Below are 21,558 nucleotides of genomic sequence, written 5' to 3'. Positions count from 1 at the left end.
TTCCTGTGTTGGGCTAGAGCAAAGACAGAGCCAGATTAGATGAGCCCTCCGATCAATCAATCTCCCAGCATGCGTTGTGCTTAAAATTAACTTCATTGAGGGTGGAGCGCTAGTCCAGCGTTTCATGGTCTAGTCGTCATCATCAGGTAATTGACGGAACTGGCGCCTAAGCCGATCTGAGGTGTATGTGTGTATACTGTTATTCTTATAGCACACAATAAGCCATTCATATTGACTGAATCACATCCCGTCTACTTTCTTGCCAAAGAAACATCAGGTCAGCGATTGTAAGCATAAACAAGGGGTCAGACGACTGTAAGGTGGGTAAGAGACATGAATGGATGTCATGGCAGTCATCCAACACACTGTGTTCTTAAATAGATCTTGCTTATGAAGTGAATGGAGTTTTTTTTCTTCTTCAGGGAACTCACTTGGTGCTTTAAATGAGTTATGAGAAAAAACTATTTCACATTTAGCACATCGCCACCTTGGAATTATAAGGTTCTATCTGCATTCTGACTGGTTTGGAGATATTGAGCTTTAAAGTTTTTGCATTCCATTTGACTGTGTAGAAAGAATCTTTTTATTTTCTAAATAAAAAGTTAAAAAAAATTAAAAACTTAAAAAACAAGTTTGTTGTCACAGAATAAGAATATTTTGACAAAGATAGACTTTGATAGTCAAGTCAAGTCAAGTCAACTTTATTTATATAGCGCTTTTAACAATGTAGATTGTTTCAAAGCAGCTTTACAGTGTTAAACAGGAAAATAATGCAGCATAATTTTATTCAGCTGTATAGCCATTCTGGAAAAAACGCTGATGTCAACAGTTCATTTCAATTATCATACAGTGACAGTGTGGACTTTAGATCAATAATTCGATCAGTAATTTAGTTTAAATGGTTAATTTAGTTTTTTAATTAGATTTATTTCAATGTTTAGTTGAAAAATTGAGTGTCCCCAGATAGATAGTCAGATAGAACCTTATAATTCCAAGGGGACGACATGTATCAGGCTGTAATGTTGGCGAATATGACGAGTTCCATGTTGTAATTCACATTTTGGTTTCTTTTACCGTGCAATCCATATAAAGTTCATATGACCAAATGGTTACATTTTCTTTTTGTTGAACATACCAGTAACATGGTTTATGAGTCTCTAGAGTAGCTAACAGCAGAGATTATTGTTAATTTAAGGGGGAAAATAATAAACTCAGTGTAATTAGAACCACCGGACCTCTGCTTGACCTCTTCGCCTTAAGTGTCCTAAGTTCATAAGAACTCCTCATTTTCCTTCAGCCTCTGAAAGTCTGGGTTCAGGAAGGCCATTGTGGGGAGGAGGTGGATTTAATTCAATACAACATTAAGCTCCAAATGAGATTCTTCCTGCCCAAGACCAGAAAGAGCTCAGGACCAGGCCGAGAATGGGTGGGTGAGGAAACGACCAGGTCACTGGGTTCAGTGAGGGCCAGAGGGGCGACAGCAAGAAGGGGTCATGATGACTTGGGCTCTCAGCATTGTGCGACATTATTCTATTGAACCAGCTACAAAATCTGTAAAATTACAAATGAATCTGCATTACATTTTCTAGTCATACTGTACAAAAATGTGTACAGTTTGCATATTGTTTACGTGAAGCTTTCTTTTGTGTTGGTGTCATGCATTCGATTTTAGAATGAAATGACAAATATTAAGATTTAACTTTACTTTTTTAATCATCCTGTCCAAAAACATCACAGGTTTGCATGATGTTTGCGTGCAGCTTTATTTTGTACTGTTGTCGTCATGCATATGATTTTACAGTGAAATTACAAATTCATCTGTATTACAGATTCATAAGTCATTTTACAGATTCAGCGAGTAATTTTGTCAAAAAACGAATAGGTTTTCATGCTGTTTACGTTTTATACTGCTGTCGTCATACATACGATTGTACAGTAAAAATACATATGAATCTGTATTGCAGATTCATGTGTCATTTTACAGATTCAACTTGTCATTCTGTCCAAAAACATAGGTTTGAATGTTTATGTGCATATTTATTTTGTACTGCTGGCATCATGCATACAATTTTACAGTACAATGACAGAGTAATCTGTATTACAGATTTATATGTCATTTTACAGATCCAACTTGTCATTTTCATCATAGAATGCTTACACGTATATTTATTTTGTACTGTATCATGCATATAATTTTACAATGAAATGTATTACAGATTCATAAGTTATTTTAAAGATTCAACTTGTCATTCTGTCCAAAAAGATCATAGGTTTGCATGTTGTTTACGTGCATATTTATTTTGTACTGCAGGCTGTCACGGTTGGTTTTGGTTTTTGTTTCACGTTATGTTTTCATGTCCTTTATTTTGTAATTTCATAGTCATGTTTCAGTTCTTGGTCTTGTCATGTGATTCCCTTCCCATCATGTGATCATGTCATATGCGTTATGTTCCTATTGGTTGGTTTAGTTATGTGTCATATTCTGATTGGTTCCCTTGTTTTATGTGTCTTGTTCTCATTGGTTGTTTTTGTCATGTGATCCCTATAGTCCTGTATTTAAACCTGTTTGTGTGCCATGTTACTTTGTCGGTTATTGAAGTATGTATGCGGTATTCCAGATCCATATGTAATTTTACAGATTCAACTTGTCATTCTGTGCACAAACATCATAGGTTTTCATGTTGTTTACGTGCAGCTTTATTTTGTACTGCTGGCATCATGCATACAATTTTATGCATTCTATGCATAACGTAAACACTACAAAATAAAGCTGCACATAAACAACATGCATGTTACTTATGATGCTTCTATACAGAAAAGATGGATTCTACATTAAAAAGAAGCCAGCCTTGGATAAAAATTATCCCAAGGAAAGCCTGACCTTCCAGCCCCAGAAGCACTACCCGTTGTGTGTGGTTAATGACACACAATTGAGAGGGTAAACAAACTGTCTGGGAACGAATAAATCATTGCACATAGTTCATCAAAGTAAACAACCTGAGGTAAACAAGGCAGACAAGGGCTCCTGTCTCTAGGCAAAATAGTTCCTAAAGATACAACGCACCGTGCCAGACCTAGTTCATGTGATACAGACCTCATTTGATTCGCTTCAGACCTAATCTGTGCAGGATTGCGTGACAGACCTCCAAGAAAATAAATGATCTGGATTCCGGATTAAACTTGAGCAAACACTTGGAACGGATGACTAATTTTCAGTCCAAAAATGAACAGGCTAAAATTTCACAAAATTTGGAAAGCATCTTTTGTGTGTTACAATGGTATTTTGGCTTAGATGGTTCAAGACATTCCATTCTTCTGGTTACTTAACAATGATGCTATGTCTATCAGTGAGACAAACGGAATAAGTTTGCGGTTTGAAAACAAACAATGGCTGAATGTTATTTGACCTTTGGCCATTTACAGTGGTCAATTGCCATGCAATGAATTTACCTGTAAATGACCCCATTTTGGTGCAGGAACATGAGGGCTGAGGTCACCTCAGCAGCATAGAATCGGGAACGAGCTTCATCAAATTTGCGTGAACGCTGGATCTGGAACATTAGGTCTCCACCATTCACATATTCCATGACAAAGAACAAACGGTCCTGAAGATTAAAAAAAAAAGAAGAAACAGGTTCAATACTCAATAACTTTTCTAAATGTTTCATTCAACCATTCCAGTTCCAGTTCAGATTATTTCGAGGAAGCCTTGGTTCTAACTTCTATTTTTGGTAAACACCGCTTTTGGTAATACATATTACTGATTTTTGAGCTGGACATGATAGTGATAGAGACATTAGACTGATTAATATAGATTCAAAACTCATAAGATGAAAATTTTGACTGTTTTTGACTGAAACATTACAAAGAAATATCTCATAAGAGTCCATTTTTCCATTCACCTTTTAATACAGTGATGCGCCCACAACTTTCAAGATCCTTTAACAGAATCAAACACCATAAAAATATCACATAAAGCCTCACATAAAGGATTTAGACATAGGGGAATGCACTTTCAAAAGAAAATAAATCCACCAATTAACCGCAACTGGGGTTAAAAGACAAACAGGCCACAGTATAGAATAGAATATAAATGTTGGGAAGTTCAGAGTCAATGAGAGGAGACACAGGCCTAGAAGCATCCATTCGTTCTAAGAAAGCATGAACCCATTGCCCTGCTCGGCTGAATAGAACATATCTCATTATCTTCAGTGGGTCATGCACATCGTTTCAAGAATCAAGATGTATATCAAACCCACACATACTGCGAGTTCAGCTATGTGACTCATGTCCTAGTCAGCAGACATGCATTTTGGCTCAGGAAATATGCTGAACTGTTAACAAACATACATAATCATAGTTCATGTAGCTGTATGATGAAGACCGTGGAGAAGAATCTGTTTACCACCGAACATCTCCAAAAAAGTAGCCAACGATGAAAAATTCTACTTGATTGAATTGTTTAAAAAAAGGAGTTCATTGAGTGTTTTTTAATAATACTGGGTGGTTGCCTTGCTTGCTTAAAGGGTTAGTTCACCCAAAAAGGAAAATTCTGTCACTAATTACTTACCCTCATGTCGTTCTACACCCGTAAGACCTCCGTTCATCTTTGGAACACAAATGAAGATATTTTAGTTGAAATCCGATGGCTCAGAAAGGCCTCCATTGGCACAATGGTCTTTACACTCTCAAGACCCATAAAAGGTACTAAAGACGTTGTTACAAAGTCCATCTCACTACAGTGGTTCTACAATAACTTTATGAAGCGACGAGAATAGTTTATGTGTGCAAAAAAACCCTAAATAACGACTTACTGTATATAGGGATGACCGATTTCAAAACACGGCATCATGTAGCTTCGAAGCGTTATGAATCAATTTTGGGTGAACTAACCCTTTAATAAATAAACTCCAGCCGGTCCAAAACGCAGCAGCTCGAGTTCTTACAAGAACCAGGAAGTATGACCATATTAGCCCGGTTCTGGCGAGGGACATGGGAGGAGCAAGCGGGACCGGTGAGTGATTGAGAATGAGCACCACCTGCGAGTCCTCTCATGAGGGAGCCCGGAGACATATAAGGAGGAGCGACATCAGTGCAGGACGAGAGAGGACCAGGCCTGGATTTTCAAGTTGTGTTTTTTTAATGTTTGTGTATGTATGTATGTATGTATGTATGTATGTGGCAATCGACCGTGAGGGGCTACAGCTTTTACTTTAATTTTATTTATTTATTTTATTAAAGTCTGTTAAACGTTCGCAGGTTCCCGCCTCCTTCTTCCCATAACAACAAACCTTACTGCACTTAAAGCACGAAATGGTTTAGCTCCCCAGTACTTGAGCGAGCTCTTAACGCATTATACTCCATCACGTCTATTGCTGTCACAAAATTCTGGCCAGTTGATAATACCTAGAATATCAAAATCAACTGTAAGCGGTCGATCCTTTTCCTATTTAGCACCTAAACTCTGGAACAGTCTTCCTAGCACTGTTCGGGAAGCAGACACACTCTGTCAGTTTAAATCTAGACTAAAAACACATCTCTTTACTATGGCATACACATAGAACATTATCAATTTATATTATTCAAATCAGTTAAATTATTGTTAGGCTGCATCAACTAGGTCAGCCGGAACCGGGAACATTTTCCATAACACCTGATGTACCCGTTACATCATAAAAAGAATGTAATCTACGGTAATATTAGTCTCTCTGTTTATCCCGAGGTTTACTGCTGTCAGCCGTATCCGGGCCGTATCCAGATCAGATGGTGGACCTGCACCTAGACGCGACAAACGCAGCCCTGAAGTGTCAGCAGAGACTGTGTCAACTAGACTCTCCCCTGTGAAGGCCTCATCGACATCAACAAGCCCGTCTCCTGCGTGATGACTCCGATCTTCAACCAGATGGAACTGGACAACTACTCTGACTGTTCCGATCTAATATGACTTCTGATTTGTAATGTTTCCTGAATCATAATCATACACCGTTGGTTCGTTTGGTCAGAGGAGAACTGGCACCCCGACTGAGCCTGGTTTCTCCCAAGGATTTTTTCTCCATTATGTCACCTGATGGACATTGGTTTCTTGCCACTGTTGCCATTGGCTTTTGGCTTGCTCATTTGGGGACACTAAATATTTAACTATATTACTTTCTATTAAATTCTGTTGCATTATTTTCCTGCTACCATTGTGAAGCTGCTTTAAAAGAATCTGCATTGTAAAAAGCGCTATATAAATAAAGGTGACTCGACTTGACATTTTTTGTATTTTGTATGTTGCAGGTTAATTTTGTTTTATTTGGAGTGAAAAAGGGTTGTGGAAAATATTTCCTTCAATATTCAATCAATCTAATACCATATTACTTGATACCCATGTCTTGTCTCAGAATTTAGACAATAACAAACAAAGAGAACTGTGGGTGATATTTTCAGACATTACAAGCCTCATACAACTGGTTCACTTTGGTGATTTGAATGATATGCTGATATTTTTACATTGAAATCATGATTTAATTGTAATCTTAAGTAATTGTGGGCCAGTCTGCCCTGCCTGTCCCTTTGCTATGAAAGCGAATTTAAACAGGATGCTGAAATAGTTTGTTTAAAATGTGCCCAAAGTTACAGCAAAGGCCCACCCAATCATATGCCAATAAACATTTCCTGTCTCTAATTAGAAATGTACAGATACTGGTGTCCCGCGCCATGCAAGAGAAAAGGCCTGATCGCCAGATAACCACCAAGACCCAACAAGCCGGTCTAACAGAGTGTATCAGCCGGCTTCATCTGCGCTACGTATGAATGAGTGTTAAGTACAACTTACATAACACAAACAAGACACACTTTAACCTTAAAGAAACATGAAAAATGTATCACCTAAATGAAAGGAGTAAAAAAACTGAGTGTGAGCTTTCTTCTGTTAGCTGGTGTTGGCTGAAGTTGTGCCACACTTTTCTTCATGGTAATTGTCGTTCCCCACAGTGAGATTACCACACTCCGCACTAGCTTAACAAATGACCAGCTTTATAAAGCTGATAGCAACAGGAAATAATTATAATTTCAGTACAGAGTGTTGTGTGTGTGTGTGTGTGTGTGGCCCTGGACATTAATCAAGAATGTTTATCTTTAAGTCCAAAGCTAAGAACGGGTGTGTTTTAACCACATACAGTGGGTCCAGAAGTCTGAGGCCACTAATACAATTCTTATTTTGCATGCTGTCATTCGATACAAGAGGTGAATTGACTTGAAGCGCCGCTGAGCAGATCGATCGGTGTATGACATCAAAGTACCGCAAGAGCAATTCTAAAGCATACAGAGCCGTCTGCTCTCTAATCGTTCTCGCGGTACAACTGCAAGGTGCTACTTCAAGTCAAACACACCTAGCATTCAGCATAACATTGAGCCCGAGTCTGATATAGACAGCTGATCGACTTTAACCACCTTTGCAAGCACAACTTTTATGTCTCTAACATTTCAGGTTTGATGTTTTAAAGGCAAAATATGTAAGATTTTTGGATTAAAATATCCAAAAACCACTAGAACAGTGTTATATATTTTGTTGACTAGTGTACTTACATTATCCCAAATGTTTCCAAAAATGTTTAAATCCAGAAAAATAAGCTATTTTAACCAGGACACGGACCGTGTCCATGCGTCGCCTATCACTGACACCCTCGATTTCCGGTTTGTAGAAACCATGGAAACACCAAAGACGCTTTAATATAATGGGCCCTATTTTAACGATCTGAAACGCAAGTGTCAAAGCGCGAAGCGCAAGTAACTTTGTGGCGGGTCTCGGCGCTGTTGCTATTTTCCCGGCGGGATAAATGGCTCTTGCGCCCGGCGCAAATCTAAAATGGGTTGGTCTGAAGTAGCTTCATTATTCATAGGTGTGGTTTGGGCGTAACGTGAATAAACCAATCCGAGCGTCATCCAACATTCCCTTTAAAAGCAGGTGCGCAAGTTCCATTATGGATTGCTATTATTATGCCGTATTTACCAGGCGCACGCCAGGAGCGGTTCACAGCCGAGGAGACTGATGTTCTTGTAAGAGCAGTGAAAGACAGAGAAGTGAAGTTGTAATGTTGTACATTATGGTAAAGGTGATTTCACAGTCTTTTTTATCAGTCTTTCAGTTTTTTCAGTTTTTCAGTCGATTTTTTTTCCTGGTTCTTGACGGACAAACCAATTTGTCAGATGTCCTTATATACATATATGTCTTGCCACTATTGGGCAAACAGGTCTTATCCTTAATTATTACAATTAGCCTGAATCATTTGTAAGCTAGATTTATGCCTATTTTTTCACATCTTCGTGGCACACCACAATGATTTCCGTCATCTCATGTGTTAATATTTTTTTAGTGTAACTGTTGCATCTGTGTAGATTACATGAGCAAAGTGTATGCGCGTTGTGCACGCTATACATTATGGTCAAGCATGCGCCCTTAAAATAGCATAATGAACAACGCGCAACGCGCCACTGACTTTAGACTAGGTTTTTTCTGGTCAGTGGCGCAATTGTTTAATGGAACAGCAAAATAGCACCAGGGATTGTTTGCGCCGGAACACGCCTCCTTTTTTGCGCTGAACCGCCCAGGGAGCGCAAGTTCATTCACTAGTTTAGCGACGTGCTTCTGTGGAGGGAAAAGCGCGCTTTGCGCGGGTGCAAAATAGGAATGACACATGCGTCGGTGTACAAAGTAAATTGCGCTGGGTGCAAGATAGGGCCCATTATGTGTGTTATTAGACAGGTGAGCAACTGTTTGAATACATTAATCAACAGAAAACTAATCATTGTTATATAGCTTAACACAGTTAGTCTTATTGTCTATTTACAGCAAGTACCATGTTTTACCATGCCTAATATCAATCTAGCTTACTGCAGTGTGCAACAAGTGTCTCATAGTAGCTGCTGAGCGAACGCACAGAGAAGCATTATAACATAACTTTCAACACACTCAAATAATGTATCTAATATGATAAAACAGCACTGCGTACGTATGACCGGGAAAAGCGGAAGCGGCGACTGTGGTATAATAAAAGCTCAGTGAAATCCAGACGTCATCAAGCTACGCCTTTGTTTCGAATAAGCAACCTCTCTAATGGTGAAAAATGACATATTGTGGCTTGAACTTTTCTCTACATCATGGTAAAAACTGTATGCCTGTTAACGCATTGACCTGCATCAATCTGTGAAAGCAGAAACAGTGAGAACACAACAAAAGGTTGTGGTTGTACTGGAGAGAAGTAGTTTTAAAAATAAAGAAGGCACTAGTTATGCAAATATGTCACATGGTGACATAGCTACATAACGGAAATAATGGCAGGACAACAGATGAGGCATTTCAGGAAGAACTTTGTGCATTGTAACTTTGTAGATTGTTCACATGCATAAACAGGTAAATTGCATGCTAAAGAAAAGGTCAAACTAAAAACATAATAATTATAGGCCCTTTTAAATGATTCAGTAGAAGTATTTATCTTCCAAAAATAGAATGGTTATGGTTAAAAATAAAATGTCCTTATACAGGTAAAAAAAACCCTAACAAATAAATAAACAAATATTGCAGCGATTGTCAGAAATATAATACACACAATTGGCATTGGAAGTTCAACAATAGAGTTATTCTAGACAATTTCAAATAGTCCAATAGACCCAGTGAGCTCGTGTGAAGTAGTAAATCCACACACAATGCTAGCAGACGCTCCTCTGGCCAAGAAGCTGTCACTCTTCATTTAATGATGCTTGTCTTTACAGTAGGAATTCCTCTCCCTGAGCAACAGATATAAGCCTCTTTACACCGCTTATTTGTAGAAACCATGTCTCTCTCTCTGTCCATCACAGGTTTGAGCATGTCACTATGTTTCATATAAAACACTGTGTTTGAGAACACATTTCTGAGAGGAATGTTTATACAGAGAAAAGCTTATTAAGCTCAGTGTAGCAGAAGGTGCTGAAAAAACACAGACGCTGGGTAAACAGGGCTTAGCATGTAAGTCAATGCTACACAGGTATTCTGATTTCCTCACATGGATGCAACCTGATGCTACACAAATATGATAACAACAGGATATTTATACTCTTAGTGTACTGTAAATGTTGCTAAACATGAGCTGGGCATGTTTCTTATGATAAGAACAAACAATAGAATTATTTGAAACTTCAGCTATCTATATTTCAATTGTCAATTATACTGATTGTAAATTATAAATATGTACAGTGCATCCGGAAAGTATTCACAGCACTTCACCTTTTCCACATTTTGTTATGTTACAGCCTTATTCCAAAATTGATTAAATTCATTATTGTTTTCCTCAATTCTACAAACAATACCCCATAATGGCAACGTGAAAGAAGTTTGTTTGAAATCTTTGCAAATGTATTAAAAATAAAAAAAAATGCAAAAAAATCACATGTACATAAGTATTCACAGCCTTTCCTTGATACTTTGTTGAAGCACCTTTGGCACCAATTACAGCCTCAAGTCTTTTTGAGTATGATGCTACAAGCTTGGCACACCTATTTTTGGGCAGTTTTTCCCATTCTTCTTTGCAGGACCTCTCAAGCTCCATCAGGTTGGATGGGGAGCGTTGGTGCACAGCCATTTTCAGATCTCTCCAGAGATGTTCAATCAGGTTCAATTCTGGGCTCTGGCTGGGCCAGAGCCGGACATTCACAGAGTTGTCCCGTAGCCACTCCTTTGTTATCTTGGCAGTGTGCTTAGGGTCGTTGTCCTGTTGGAATAGGAACCTTCACCCCAATCTGAGATTCAGAGCGCTCTGGAGCAGGTTTTCATCAAGGATGTCTCGGTACATTGCTGCATTTTTCTTTCCCTTGATCCTGACTAGCCTCCCAGTTCCTGCCGCTAAAAAACATCCCCACAGCATGATGCTGCCACCATCATGCTTCACTATAGGGATGGTATTAGCCACGTGATGAGCGGTGCCTGGTTTCCTCCTGCAATTCAGGCCAAAGAGTTCAATCTTTGTTTCATCAGACCAGATTTTTTGTTTTCGTTTCTCGTGGTCTGAGAGTCCTTCAGGTGCCTTTTGGCAAACTCCAGGCAGCCTTTTACTGAGGAGTGGCTTCCGTTTGGCCACTCTACCATACAGGCCTGATTGGTGGAGTGCTGCAGAGATGGTTGTTCTTCTGGAAAGTTCTCCTCTCTCCACAGAGTCACCTCCATGACTAAGGCCCTTCTCCCCCGTTCGCTCAGTTTGGCTGGGCGGCCAGCTCTAGGAAGAGTCCTGGTGGTTCCAAACTTCTTCCATTTATGGATGATGGAGGCCACTGTGCTCATTGGGACCTTCAATGCCACATAATTTTTTTTCTGTGCCCTTCCCCAGATCTGTGCCTCGATACAATCCTGTCTCGGAGGTCTACAGACAATTCCTTGGACTTTATGGCTTGGTTTGTGCTCTGACATGCACTGTTAACTGTGGGACCTTATATAAACAGGTGTGTGCCTTTCCAAATCATGTCCAATCAACTGAATTTACCACAGGTGGACTCCAATCAAGATGTAGAAACATCTCAAAGATGATCAGTGGAAACAGGATGCACCTGAGCTCAATTTTGAGAGTCATGGCAAAGGCTGTGAATACTTATATGTACATGTGATTTTTTTTTTCATTTTTTTTTTTTAATAAATTTGCTAAGATTTCAAACAAACTTGAACACATAGTGGGGTATTGTTTGTAGAATTGAGGGACGAAAAAAATGAATAAATTTTTGAATAAGGCTGTAACATAACAAAATGTGGAAAAAGTGCAGCGCTGTGAATACTTTCCGGGTGCACTGTATATATAATATATAGTATATATTCATTCTGACATATTTCTATATATCAACGTTCTAACTACATGATAACTTCCCAAATTAAAAAAACAAACAAAAACAAATGCATGATCATAAAACATAATTGAAACATTTAAAAGACCATTTTAACATTTGCTATGTGCTTAGCCAAAAAGGGTAGGGAGTTAAAAATATTACGTATAATATTATATAACAAGTGTTATTGTAATTGAGGGGGGGGGTCTGCTTTGTCATCTATCTATCTATCTATCTATCTATCTATCTATCTATCTATCTATCTATCTATCTATCTATCTATCTATCTATCTATCTATCTATCTATCTATCTATCTATCTATCTATCTATCTATCTATCTATCTATCTATCTATCTATCTATCTATCCATCCATCCATCCATCCATCCATCCATCCATCCATCCATCCATCCATCCATCCATCCATCCATCCATCCATCCATCCATCCATCCATCCATCCATCCATCCATCCATCCATCCATCCATCCATCCATCCATCCATCCATCCATCCATCCATCCATCCATCCATTTTGGATTACAGTAATACTTATCAACTGCAACCGCAAGACCAATGTAAATAATCTGCCGTCACATACAATCACATTCAGTGCAAAATACCTTTACTTAATACCTACTCTTCTTTCTTCACTCTGTAAAACCCCTAATGACAATGTAACAAAGACAGATCTTTTTTTTAGGAATTCAGTCATCTTCTAGGAATTCAGTTCAATAAAAAAGAAAATCTTTGTTTTTTGCTTGTGAGAACAAGCTGTAGTAGCACACTGAATTCTATTCGTCAGGAATAAATTCCTCCTTCCACAAGAAAGAAAAAGACAGATAAAACAACAAATAAAAAAATCCATATATCACTAATGCGCATTTCGTTAATGGTGCAGACAAGCAAACACATGCCGAATTCGATCCGTTAAAAGAGTTACTTCTCACATGTAAATGGTGAATTAAGGACTGTGATATGTGCGGACTGTGTGTATTCTGTCTTCTTCAGTTGAAGGGGAGACAGGTACGGCTGCCTATACACAGATGTCACAAAGTGAGCAGCCGCAATCTGACTGCGATTAATGGAGCAACTACAGAAAATAAATGTGAGGGAGCCTGGCCAAGACATCTGGGAGCGCTCCAACCTTCTGTCCAAGAGCAGAGATGAGCCAAAAAGAGAAAGAAATCTCATTCCACGACCTTGGTTAAGAAGTTAAGTGTGCATGGGAGTATTGTATAAACTAACCAAATTGGAAGTGATCATAAAAACTTTGGGAAAATGTTTTTTTAATTATGAACAATCGTAGAATTCCTTTTTTCTCTCGCTCTCTCTCACTGCCTTTTCAGTTTTTCAGCTCCATAAGTTTCCATATGCGCTTTGGCTGGTTGTATAATGTTATTTACATTACTTAGCTGTAATTAGGTGGATAAGAGCTGTACTGTGATCCTGAGGCTGATTGCCGTCTGAAAATCATGATAAAACTCTGGTTCATTAGAGTGCACATTTCAACCTTTCTGTTCATGCCATGCCATGCCTTTATTTTACAAAAAAGGCATGCCTCTGAAACATTTATATTTACATTTATACATTTGGCTGCTTATTTTATCTAAAAAAGTGGCTTGTATTCATGGTATGCATTTTTAGTATGTGTGTTCCCTGGGAATTAAGGCCATGAGGACCATTAATATTTCATAGACATTCATACATAATGCGTTTTGAAGGGGGAAAGCCACATAATTCTATAACTCTTAACAAAAACATAAACAACAACACTTAAAATTAGCTTTATTACTTATTGTAAATACATTTCTTACAAACTTTAATTTAGTTATTTAACTTTTGTTTGTTTGTAAATTCCAATGTGTGTCCTTTTATCTCTTTAGAAATTATTTTAATCCATGAAACATTTATTCTTTCTTATTTTTGTATTATTTTAAGTTGACATTATACTTCATATATATGTTTTAAAATTTTAAACATAATTTTTCCTATTATTTTATAGTTTATAAATGCATGCAATCTAATGAGCACATATTAACTGAGAGATGACATGGATTATTTGGATTTGGAAAAAATCATTTTGCAGCTTTATTTACCAAAAGAAAGTAAAAAGGTGATTAAAAAATGGTGAAAAACACTTTCCTTTATACATAAATTTTAACCTAAAACTTGATTTATGCATCAACTAAATTAATATACTATTAAAAAGTTTGGGAAAAGTATGTTTGTGGTAAGCATGCAGGTTTTTTTTTCTTCTTTTCTTTCTTTTGTTAAGTTTTATCCAGCAAGGATTACATTTATCAAAAGTGAGAGTAGGGACATTTATATTGGTACAAAATATTTATATTTCAAATAAATGCTGTTTATCTGAACCTTCTATTCATCAAAGAATCCTGAAAATTTTTTATCACAGTTTCCACAAAACACTATTGCTAACACTGATAATAAGAAATGTTTCTTGAGCATAAAATATAGAATAATTTCTGAAAGATCATGTGACACTGAAGATGCTGAAAATGTAGCTTTGCCATCACAGTAAGAAACGATATCAAAGTTATTGTAAATTGTAATAATATTGCATAATATTACTGTTTTTACTGTATCTTTGATCAAACAAATTTAGCCTTGATGGGCATGAGACATCTTTAAAAAATGTCTTTAAAAAAAAACATATAAAAAACATATACACCCCAAACTTTTGCAAAGCAAGTCCGGGCGAAGGCGTCCTCAGCAGTGCCTGATGGCAAATTAAGCATTGAGGGAACACGAAATGGAGCGAGAAACGGAGCATGTCAACAAAAGGTCAGCCTGCCATGCTACGTGTGAGGCAACAAAGAGCTGATGAGAGAAAACAAGAAAGAAAAGAACGAAAGAAAAAGAAGGGAACACACACCTGCATTCATTCAGTTTAAGATCTGATTAAATGCAAAATGCTGGAGACTGCAAGTGTGTAATCTGTGTCCAAAAAAGAAATCTGTGGATAAATGTCAAATCTTTACTTGTTCTGCAATAATTAGGCCTATAAATGTACACTTCTGACCAAAAACTCTTTTCTCAATTTTTTCCATGAGGATACCAGCTGGTAAGGCTCTGGTATTCCTTACATTATGTACATTACAAATGATCCCAAAAGTATAGTAATACCAGTAAATTTTGACCTTGTGGAGACACTTTTTTGGTCCCCATGAGGAAACCAGCTTATAAATCATATAGAATGATCTTTTTTGAAAATCTAAAATTGCAAAAGTTTTCTGTGATGGGTAGGTTTAGGGGTAGGTTAGTGTTGGGGAATAGAATATACAATTTGTACAGTATAATGGAATATGGAATATCCCCACAAAACATGGAAACCCAAAGTGTGTGTGTGTGTGTGTGTGTGTGTGTGTGTGTGTGTGTGGGTTGGGGGGGATTGGGGTTGGAGGGAGGGAGGGTTGAAAAGAAAACAAACAACATATGGAATACACATCAGGCCCGATAAGCATCAGAACCACATTACGTAAGGCTAATGGCAATCACCTTCTTCTGGTACAAAATAAACACAAGAACAAATCCCTCCAAAACAAACTTCTGTTCAAAATATTACAGATATATCTGCCAATAATTACATTTTCTGAGCATGGTTAAAATTATTATTATTATTATTCCTGTTATATTTGACTGTGACTAAATTTTGAAATGGACTTTTGCAAACTGTTTTCTATTAGAACATATTTAAAAATGTAATGTAGTCCTATGATATCAAAGCTGAATTTCCAGCATCATTACTCCAGTCTTCAGTGTCACATGATCCTTCAGAAATCATTCTAATATGCTGATTTGATGCTCAAAAAATATTTCCTCTTATTATTAATGTTAAAAAAACACTTGTAAAGCTTAATGTTTTTGTGATAATGTTTTGCAGGATACTTTGATAAATATAAATTTTTAAAAGAACAGCATTTATTTGAAAAAGAAAGTTTAGGGAGTCAGGGTCCTTACTGTCCTCCTTACTTACCGAATTTGTGTACACGATATACTGATTCACAACCTAGGAAGGTAGGTGTCATCAAAGACTATGGGCCCTATTTTAATGATCTAAGTGCATGGTCTAAAATGCACGGCACAAGTGCACTTAGGGCAAATCCACTTTTGCTAGTTTAACGATGGGAAAAATGGTCGGCGCCCAGCGCATTGTCTAAAAGGGTTGTCCCTATTCTCTTAATGAGTCATGGGTGTGTTTTGGGCATAATGTGCAATAAATCAATCAGAGTCTCATCTCCCATTCCCTTTAAAAGCCAGTTGCGCTTGCAGCATGGTGGATTTTCTATTTACATGGCGGAATTTGTGAGCGGAAAGACTGAATGCTTCTCCAGAAAGGAATCTTATTATTTTATATTTTAAAATGTTTGTGTGCTACTGCACCTCAAAATAGCAACGCGCCAACAATGCGCCTGAACACACCTCGTTTTCAGACCAGCACGCCCATGGGCGAACAGATGGGCTCGAGTGCATTTGCTATTTAAACAACGTGGCGCTGGACGTGAAAATGATAACTGCATCAGCCTGAAACTAGCAAAAAACACTTGCGTTGCTCCTGGCACCGCATTGCTCTGGGTGTATGATAGGGTCCAATATCTCTTATTTCACTGAAAAGCCTAAAGCAGTTCATTCTGAGAATTGACCTAAATTTTCCTGGGAAATAAAGGTGGAAATGTTGTATCCTGTTGAAATGTTGAGGTATCTTTTTTTTTTAGCCAAGACATAAAATTATTTTTTTTACTTAAAAAAAAAAAAAACTTTTATTGCAGAAAAAACTGCAACTGACAACTAGCCTATGAATTGCCATTTATCTGCCAATATTATGTCCAATGACATATCAGTAGTAGTGGTCTAATGCAGTGGTTTTCAATCCTGGTCCAGGGCACACACTGCTCTGCACAGGGCTTGACATTTACCCCCGACAAATGCAGGTGGATTTCAGCAGTGGCATGTAACACAGTCACTTCTACTAGCACCCTTGGTAGGTTGAAAGTTATATATCATTTAGGCCTATACATTTTTGTATATACATTTCTCAATATGTATCGATACTTAAATCTCTTAAACACTTCTAACACTCCGCAGAATAGATTCACAATACCAGCTGCACTTGAAGGGTTTGAATGTCACGTGGGATTTCGCATATTGCACATAATTTGGCTCATTCCTGCAGACTGTGTGCTCACAACAATCTAAGGATCCATGCGTCAGGTCTTAAGGCCTGTTCACACCGGGACGATTTTCGCACGCGTTTATCGCCGACGTTTAACGCCTCGGGACTAAACAATGGGCGCCAATGTGAGTGTTCACACCGACACGCAAAATGCCAGGCGTAAAAGCGTCATTTTTAAAAAAACGCCTCGGGTTCGTTTTTTTATTTTGACGCGGCGCATAAAAAACTGTCCGACCAATGAGATCGGCGCTTTTGTTCACGTGCCTGGAGCTGCTGAAGTGAAAGTAAAACACGACTTGGTGGCGTTCAAGCACAAAACAGTCTTGCCGAGCACACATTGATACGACGAAGAAGTAGTAAGTAGACAAAGAAGAAGATGAACTGCTAATGCTGCTTGCCAGTTAGCAAAAAGTGTGTGAATGGTTTTGTCCATATACATAATATGTCTATGGTTTTGGCAAGCACGTAAATACTGTCTCTCTTCTCCTTCTGTGTGACAAGCGAGTGTCAGAGGCTTAAAGTGCCGCAGCACCATATTGTGTACCGGGAGCGCATCTACTGAATGTGCACGTTCACTCGGCGCAGCGCCAGTGAAAATCGCTTGGGTGTGAACACTCAAGACGCGCCGAAAAACGGCACGAAAAACGCTGGCGATAAGCACGCGCAATATTCATCCCGGTGTGTACAGGCCTTTAGAGTGACAGCAGCCTAACTCTTTCCCCGCCACTGACAGAAATTTCTAGCTTTCCGTGTTTTCACTGTTATATGGTGAAAACACAGGCGAAGAAGAAGCAGAAACAAGCAATCTAAGCAGATGCATATGTAAAATTAAGCAATCACCAACATTAAACAGCATATCAATCAAAACGGTCTAATGTTACTGAATGAAATGTCGACACAGGACAAGCTATAAAACTGTGAAGCTGTGGGGGTGCTGATGGCCTTGATCTACTGTTTGATCTGTTCTGATAATCGCTCTGAATATGATCTGGATGTAGTTTGATGCGATTTTCTCAGCTTTTGTTCAAAAAGTTTTTTATTAACATACCCATATTCAAGTGTTAATAAAAAAGGAATACATGAAGCTACAATAAAACAAAATATTCTGAGGCCCATGAAACTTTTGTGAAACTTAAAAAAAAAGGCTGACAGGGAAAGAGCTAATATACCTGCTCCCAAATTATGAGATAATATTAAAATAGCTAAATGGCAGTCTCCCTCCATGATATCAATGTCAAAACTGTGGTCAGTGTAAATGCTGTGGCTAGTAACTTTGGAAAACCACTAGCCACAGTGGCTGGTGAGCAAAAAGTTAATGTCAAGCCCTGCGTCTGCACATTTTGTATGTCTCCTTTATTTGTGGTACGTTTACACGGCAACAATGAACTAAAAACGGAAAAGATTTCCTTTGTGTTTTTCGTTCACAGATGACAACATTGTCAAAACAATCCCTGATCACACGGATCCGTGGAAACGATTAAAAACACTGTTTTATACTGTCAGGCCAGTAGTTGGCGATAGACTGAACACGTAATACGAATATGCATTAGGGTTGGGCCGATAGACGATGCCATTCGCCATCGCTGATGGCTGACAGACATCACAATGTTGAGCCGGCATCGTGATCACACAACTCCCAGATTAAAATATTCTAACTGACCCCCCCAGAGTGAGTATTTTTAAGGTGGCCATTATTTTAGAACGTTTCCCCTTATTGTCTCCATGGCAACGTGTCATGCCTGACACGTGACTCTGTGACTCACCGCAGCTAAAATAGCGTTGTACAATATATGTATCGCTTTTATTTTATTTTTTCCTTTTTTATTCAAAATATTCACAAACTTGCTTACCATGTCAAGTCAAGTCAAGTCAGTCAAGTCAACTTTATTTATATAGCGCTTTTAACAATGTAGATTGTTTCAAAGCAGCTTTACATTGTTAAACAGGAAAATAATGCAGCATAATTATATTCAGCTGTATAGCCATTCTGGAGAAAACGCTGATGTCATCAGTTCATTTCAATTATCATACAGTGACAGTGTGGGCTTTAGATCAATTATTAGATCAGTAATTTAGTTTATATGGTTAATTTAGTTTATTAATTAGATTTATTTCGATGTTTAGTTGAAAAATGTAGTGTCCCCAACTGAGCACGCCAAGCCAGAGGCAACAGTGGCAAGGAAACCAAAACCCCATTAGGTGACCTAATGGAGAAAAATAAACCTTGGGAGAAACCAGGCTCAGTCGGGGTGCCAGTTCTCCTCTGGCCAATTAACAAACAGCGTATGATTATTATTATTATTATTCTGGCAGCTTTACAGGTCAGAGGTCATAATAGATCGGAATATTCGAGGGACCGGAGGCAACATGCTGGAAACGGGTTTATTGAGGATGATGTTGATTAAATAATTATTAAAGTGCAATATTCGAATGATCGGAGGCAACACGCTGGAGACGGGTTTATTGAGGATGACATATCGATTTAAGTATTATTTAATTGTAATATTCGAACAATCGGAGTCATCACGCCGGAGACGGGTTTATTAGATGTCATCAACTATCTGATATTCTGATTCTCAAATACATGTAAGCGAGTGTGTTTTGTCGTTTAATAACTTTTTATAAATGATCTTGATCTTGATCTATAACGTGAGACGCCATGTTTGTTTGCGCCACAGTTCAGAGAGTCTTGTCAGTCAGACTGAGCACATGAATTCATCAGTTTCTCCCGAAATACTTGAAAGTAAATGGCCGGTGAACTGAGAGAAGAATCAGGTAAGCTTTATAGTTACTTACACTATGTGTATCTGATATAAATAAAACACGTCTGCAAATTATATTTGAATGAATTGTTATTGCCCCTTCCATATACACCAGTGTGTATTTTACAAACTATAAATGTATTGTTTTGCTAGTACATATGTGTACTTAAATATCTGAAACCTAAAATAAACATTATGTGGTTAAAAAACACTGAATAGTTGTGATATATGACAAGCGCTGAGCATGTGTCCGTCTCTGGCTCAGCGGCAGCCATAGCGCGCAAGCACAGTTTGAATCTGGCAGTTATATCACATCACTGTACGTTCTGCAACCCAAACCTCCCCGCCAATTTCATCGTCCATCGCTATGTTTCACTGTAGACATCGTCTGATGCCATACTGGTAGACATCATACGCATGACGTCACAGTTTTCACAAATGTGCATTTTTGTAGTTTACACTGAGACGATAATGGTCTATTTCAAGTTTTCAAGTTTGAAAAAAAACGCTTTTAAAAGTTTGAGTTTTCATGCCCCCAAAATGCCAGTCGTGAACATGAACGACCAAAAAACTTAAAAAGTTTTCTTTTTTTATTTGAAAATGGTGTCATGTAAATGGCCCCTTAGTTGAGTTCATGGAGCTCTTCCTAATGAGCTGTGTGTTAAATAAGGGAGATATTAAAAATGTGCAGAGCGGTGGGTCCCCAGGACCAGCATTAACCACTGGTCTAGCGTTAGGTACACATGCCTGACAGAGCAGGCAGTGCAAGTTCGAATCCAGCACATGACATTTCCCGAGCCCATTTCCCTGTCATTGCTCTACTCAACCTAAAAATACAGTGAAAGTCATTAAATCATGGCCACTATTCTTTAATGTCACTTTCAGTTAGAACTCATCACTCTTATGGTCTTTTAAGACTTTAAGTTTTAAGAGGTCATCTTGTCCTTCTCCACCCTTTCAAACTTCTTTCATGCTACACTCGCCCTTTTCCTTCTCCCGCATGCTCGTTCCCCTCCCCTTCCCATCACCTCCTCCCACTCGTGTTCGCAGTAAGGACACAATGTTCTTTTTGCTTGTTTGGGGAAACTGCAGAAGTAAATAAATTAGAGGAGTGGAGGATGCCGTCATGATGGCTGACTCCAGGTTTTAGTGGAGGAAAATAAACATGATGTTCATGTGAGCTTAGGTCTGGCCATGGCTGTTCCTAAACAGTCGGCTCCATCTAAAACAATTATCACACCAGCAGACCGAGAGAGACTGAACAAGAATTAGAATGGTGACCTAATGTGGAGGGTTTATCTGATGTGAGCTTATTATAGACTATAAAAGAAATGTTCCCATCAAACAGGTGCTTGCCCTTCTGTTTCAGGGAACACTCGTGCAGGCGAACAGATCAACCTGCTCCTCACCCAAGCGTTTGTGTGTGTGTGTGTGTGTGTGTGTGTGTGTGTGTGTGTGTGTCTGTTTCTGTATTTGTATTTGTATGTGATCAACTGCAGGGCTGTTTGTGGAATGGATAAGAACACAAATGCATTGATATTCAGCATTATGATGAGTCATGACAAAAAATAATCCCTTTACCACCTATAATGTGTTATTAACTGAAACTGAGAGGCTTTACAGAAAAAAAAGAAAAGGGGACCCACACATTTTGACAATGAATTTTCATGACAGGATGTTGGGTTAGGATTTGAAAAAATCATTGCATAGAGAACATATTCACAAAGTTTTTTGTATATTTAATCTTCTTTTTAGTTTAATGTTGGCTATTTTAAA

At 38.2% G+C, this 21,558-nt stretch overlaps 1 protein-coding gene across 1 annotated transcript in view; it reads right to left on the bottom strand.

Annotated features, from left to right (window-relative positions):
* prkceb (protein kinase C, epsilon b) overlaps nt 1-21,558 on the bottom strand; it is a 156,535-nt gene that overhangs the window by 29,710 nt on the left and 105,267 nt on the right. Inside the window, exon 11 of the mRNA XM_079842791.1 lies at nt 3,451-3,605. Within this exon, the coding sequence (XP_079698917.1) occupies nt 3,451-3,605 (155 nt within the window). The remainder of the gene's footprint in view (nt 1-3,450; nt 3,606-21,558) is intronic.

Source organism: Gobio gobio, assembly GCF_949357685.1.
Source record: "Gobio gobio genome assembly, chromosome: 18".
Lineage (NCBI taxonomy): Eukaryota > Metazoa > Chordata > Actinopteri > Cypriniformes > Gobionidae > Gobio > Gobio gobio.
The sequence above is the reverse complement of the archived record's forward strand: the minus strand, read 5'-3'. Positions and strand labels throughout refer to the sequence as shown.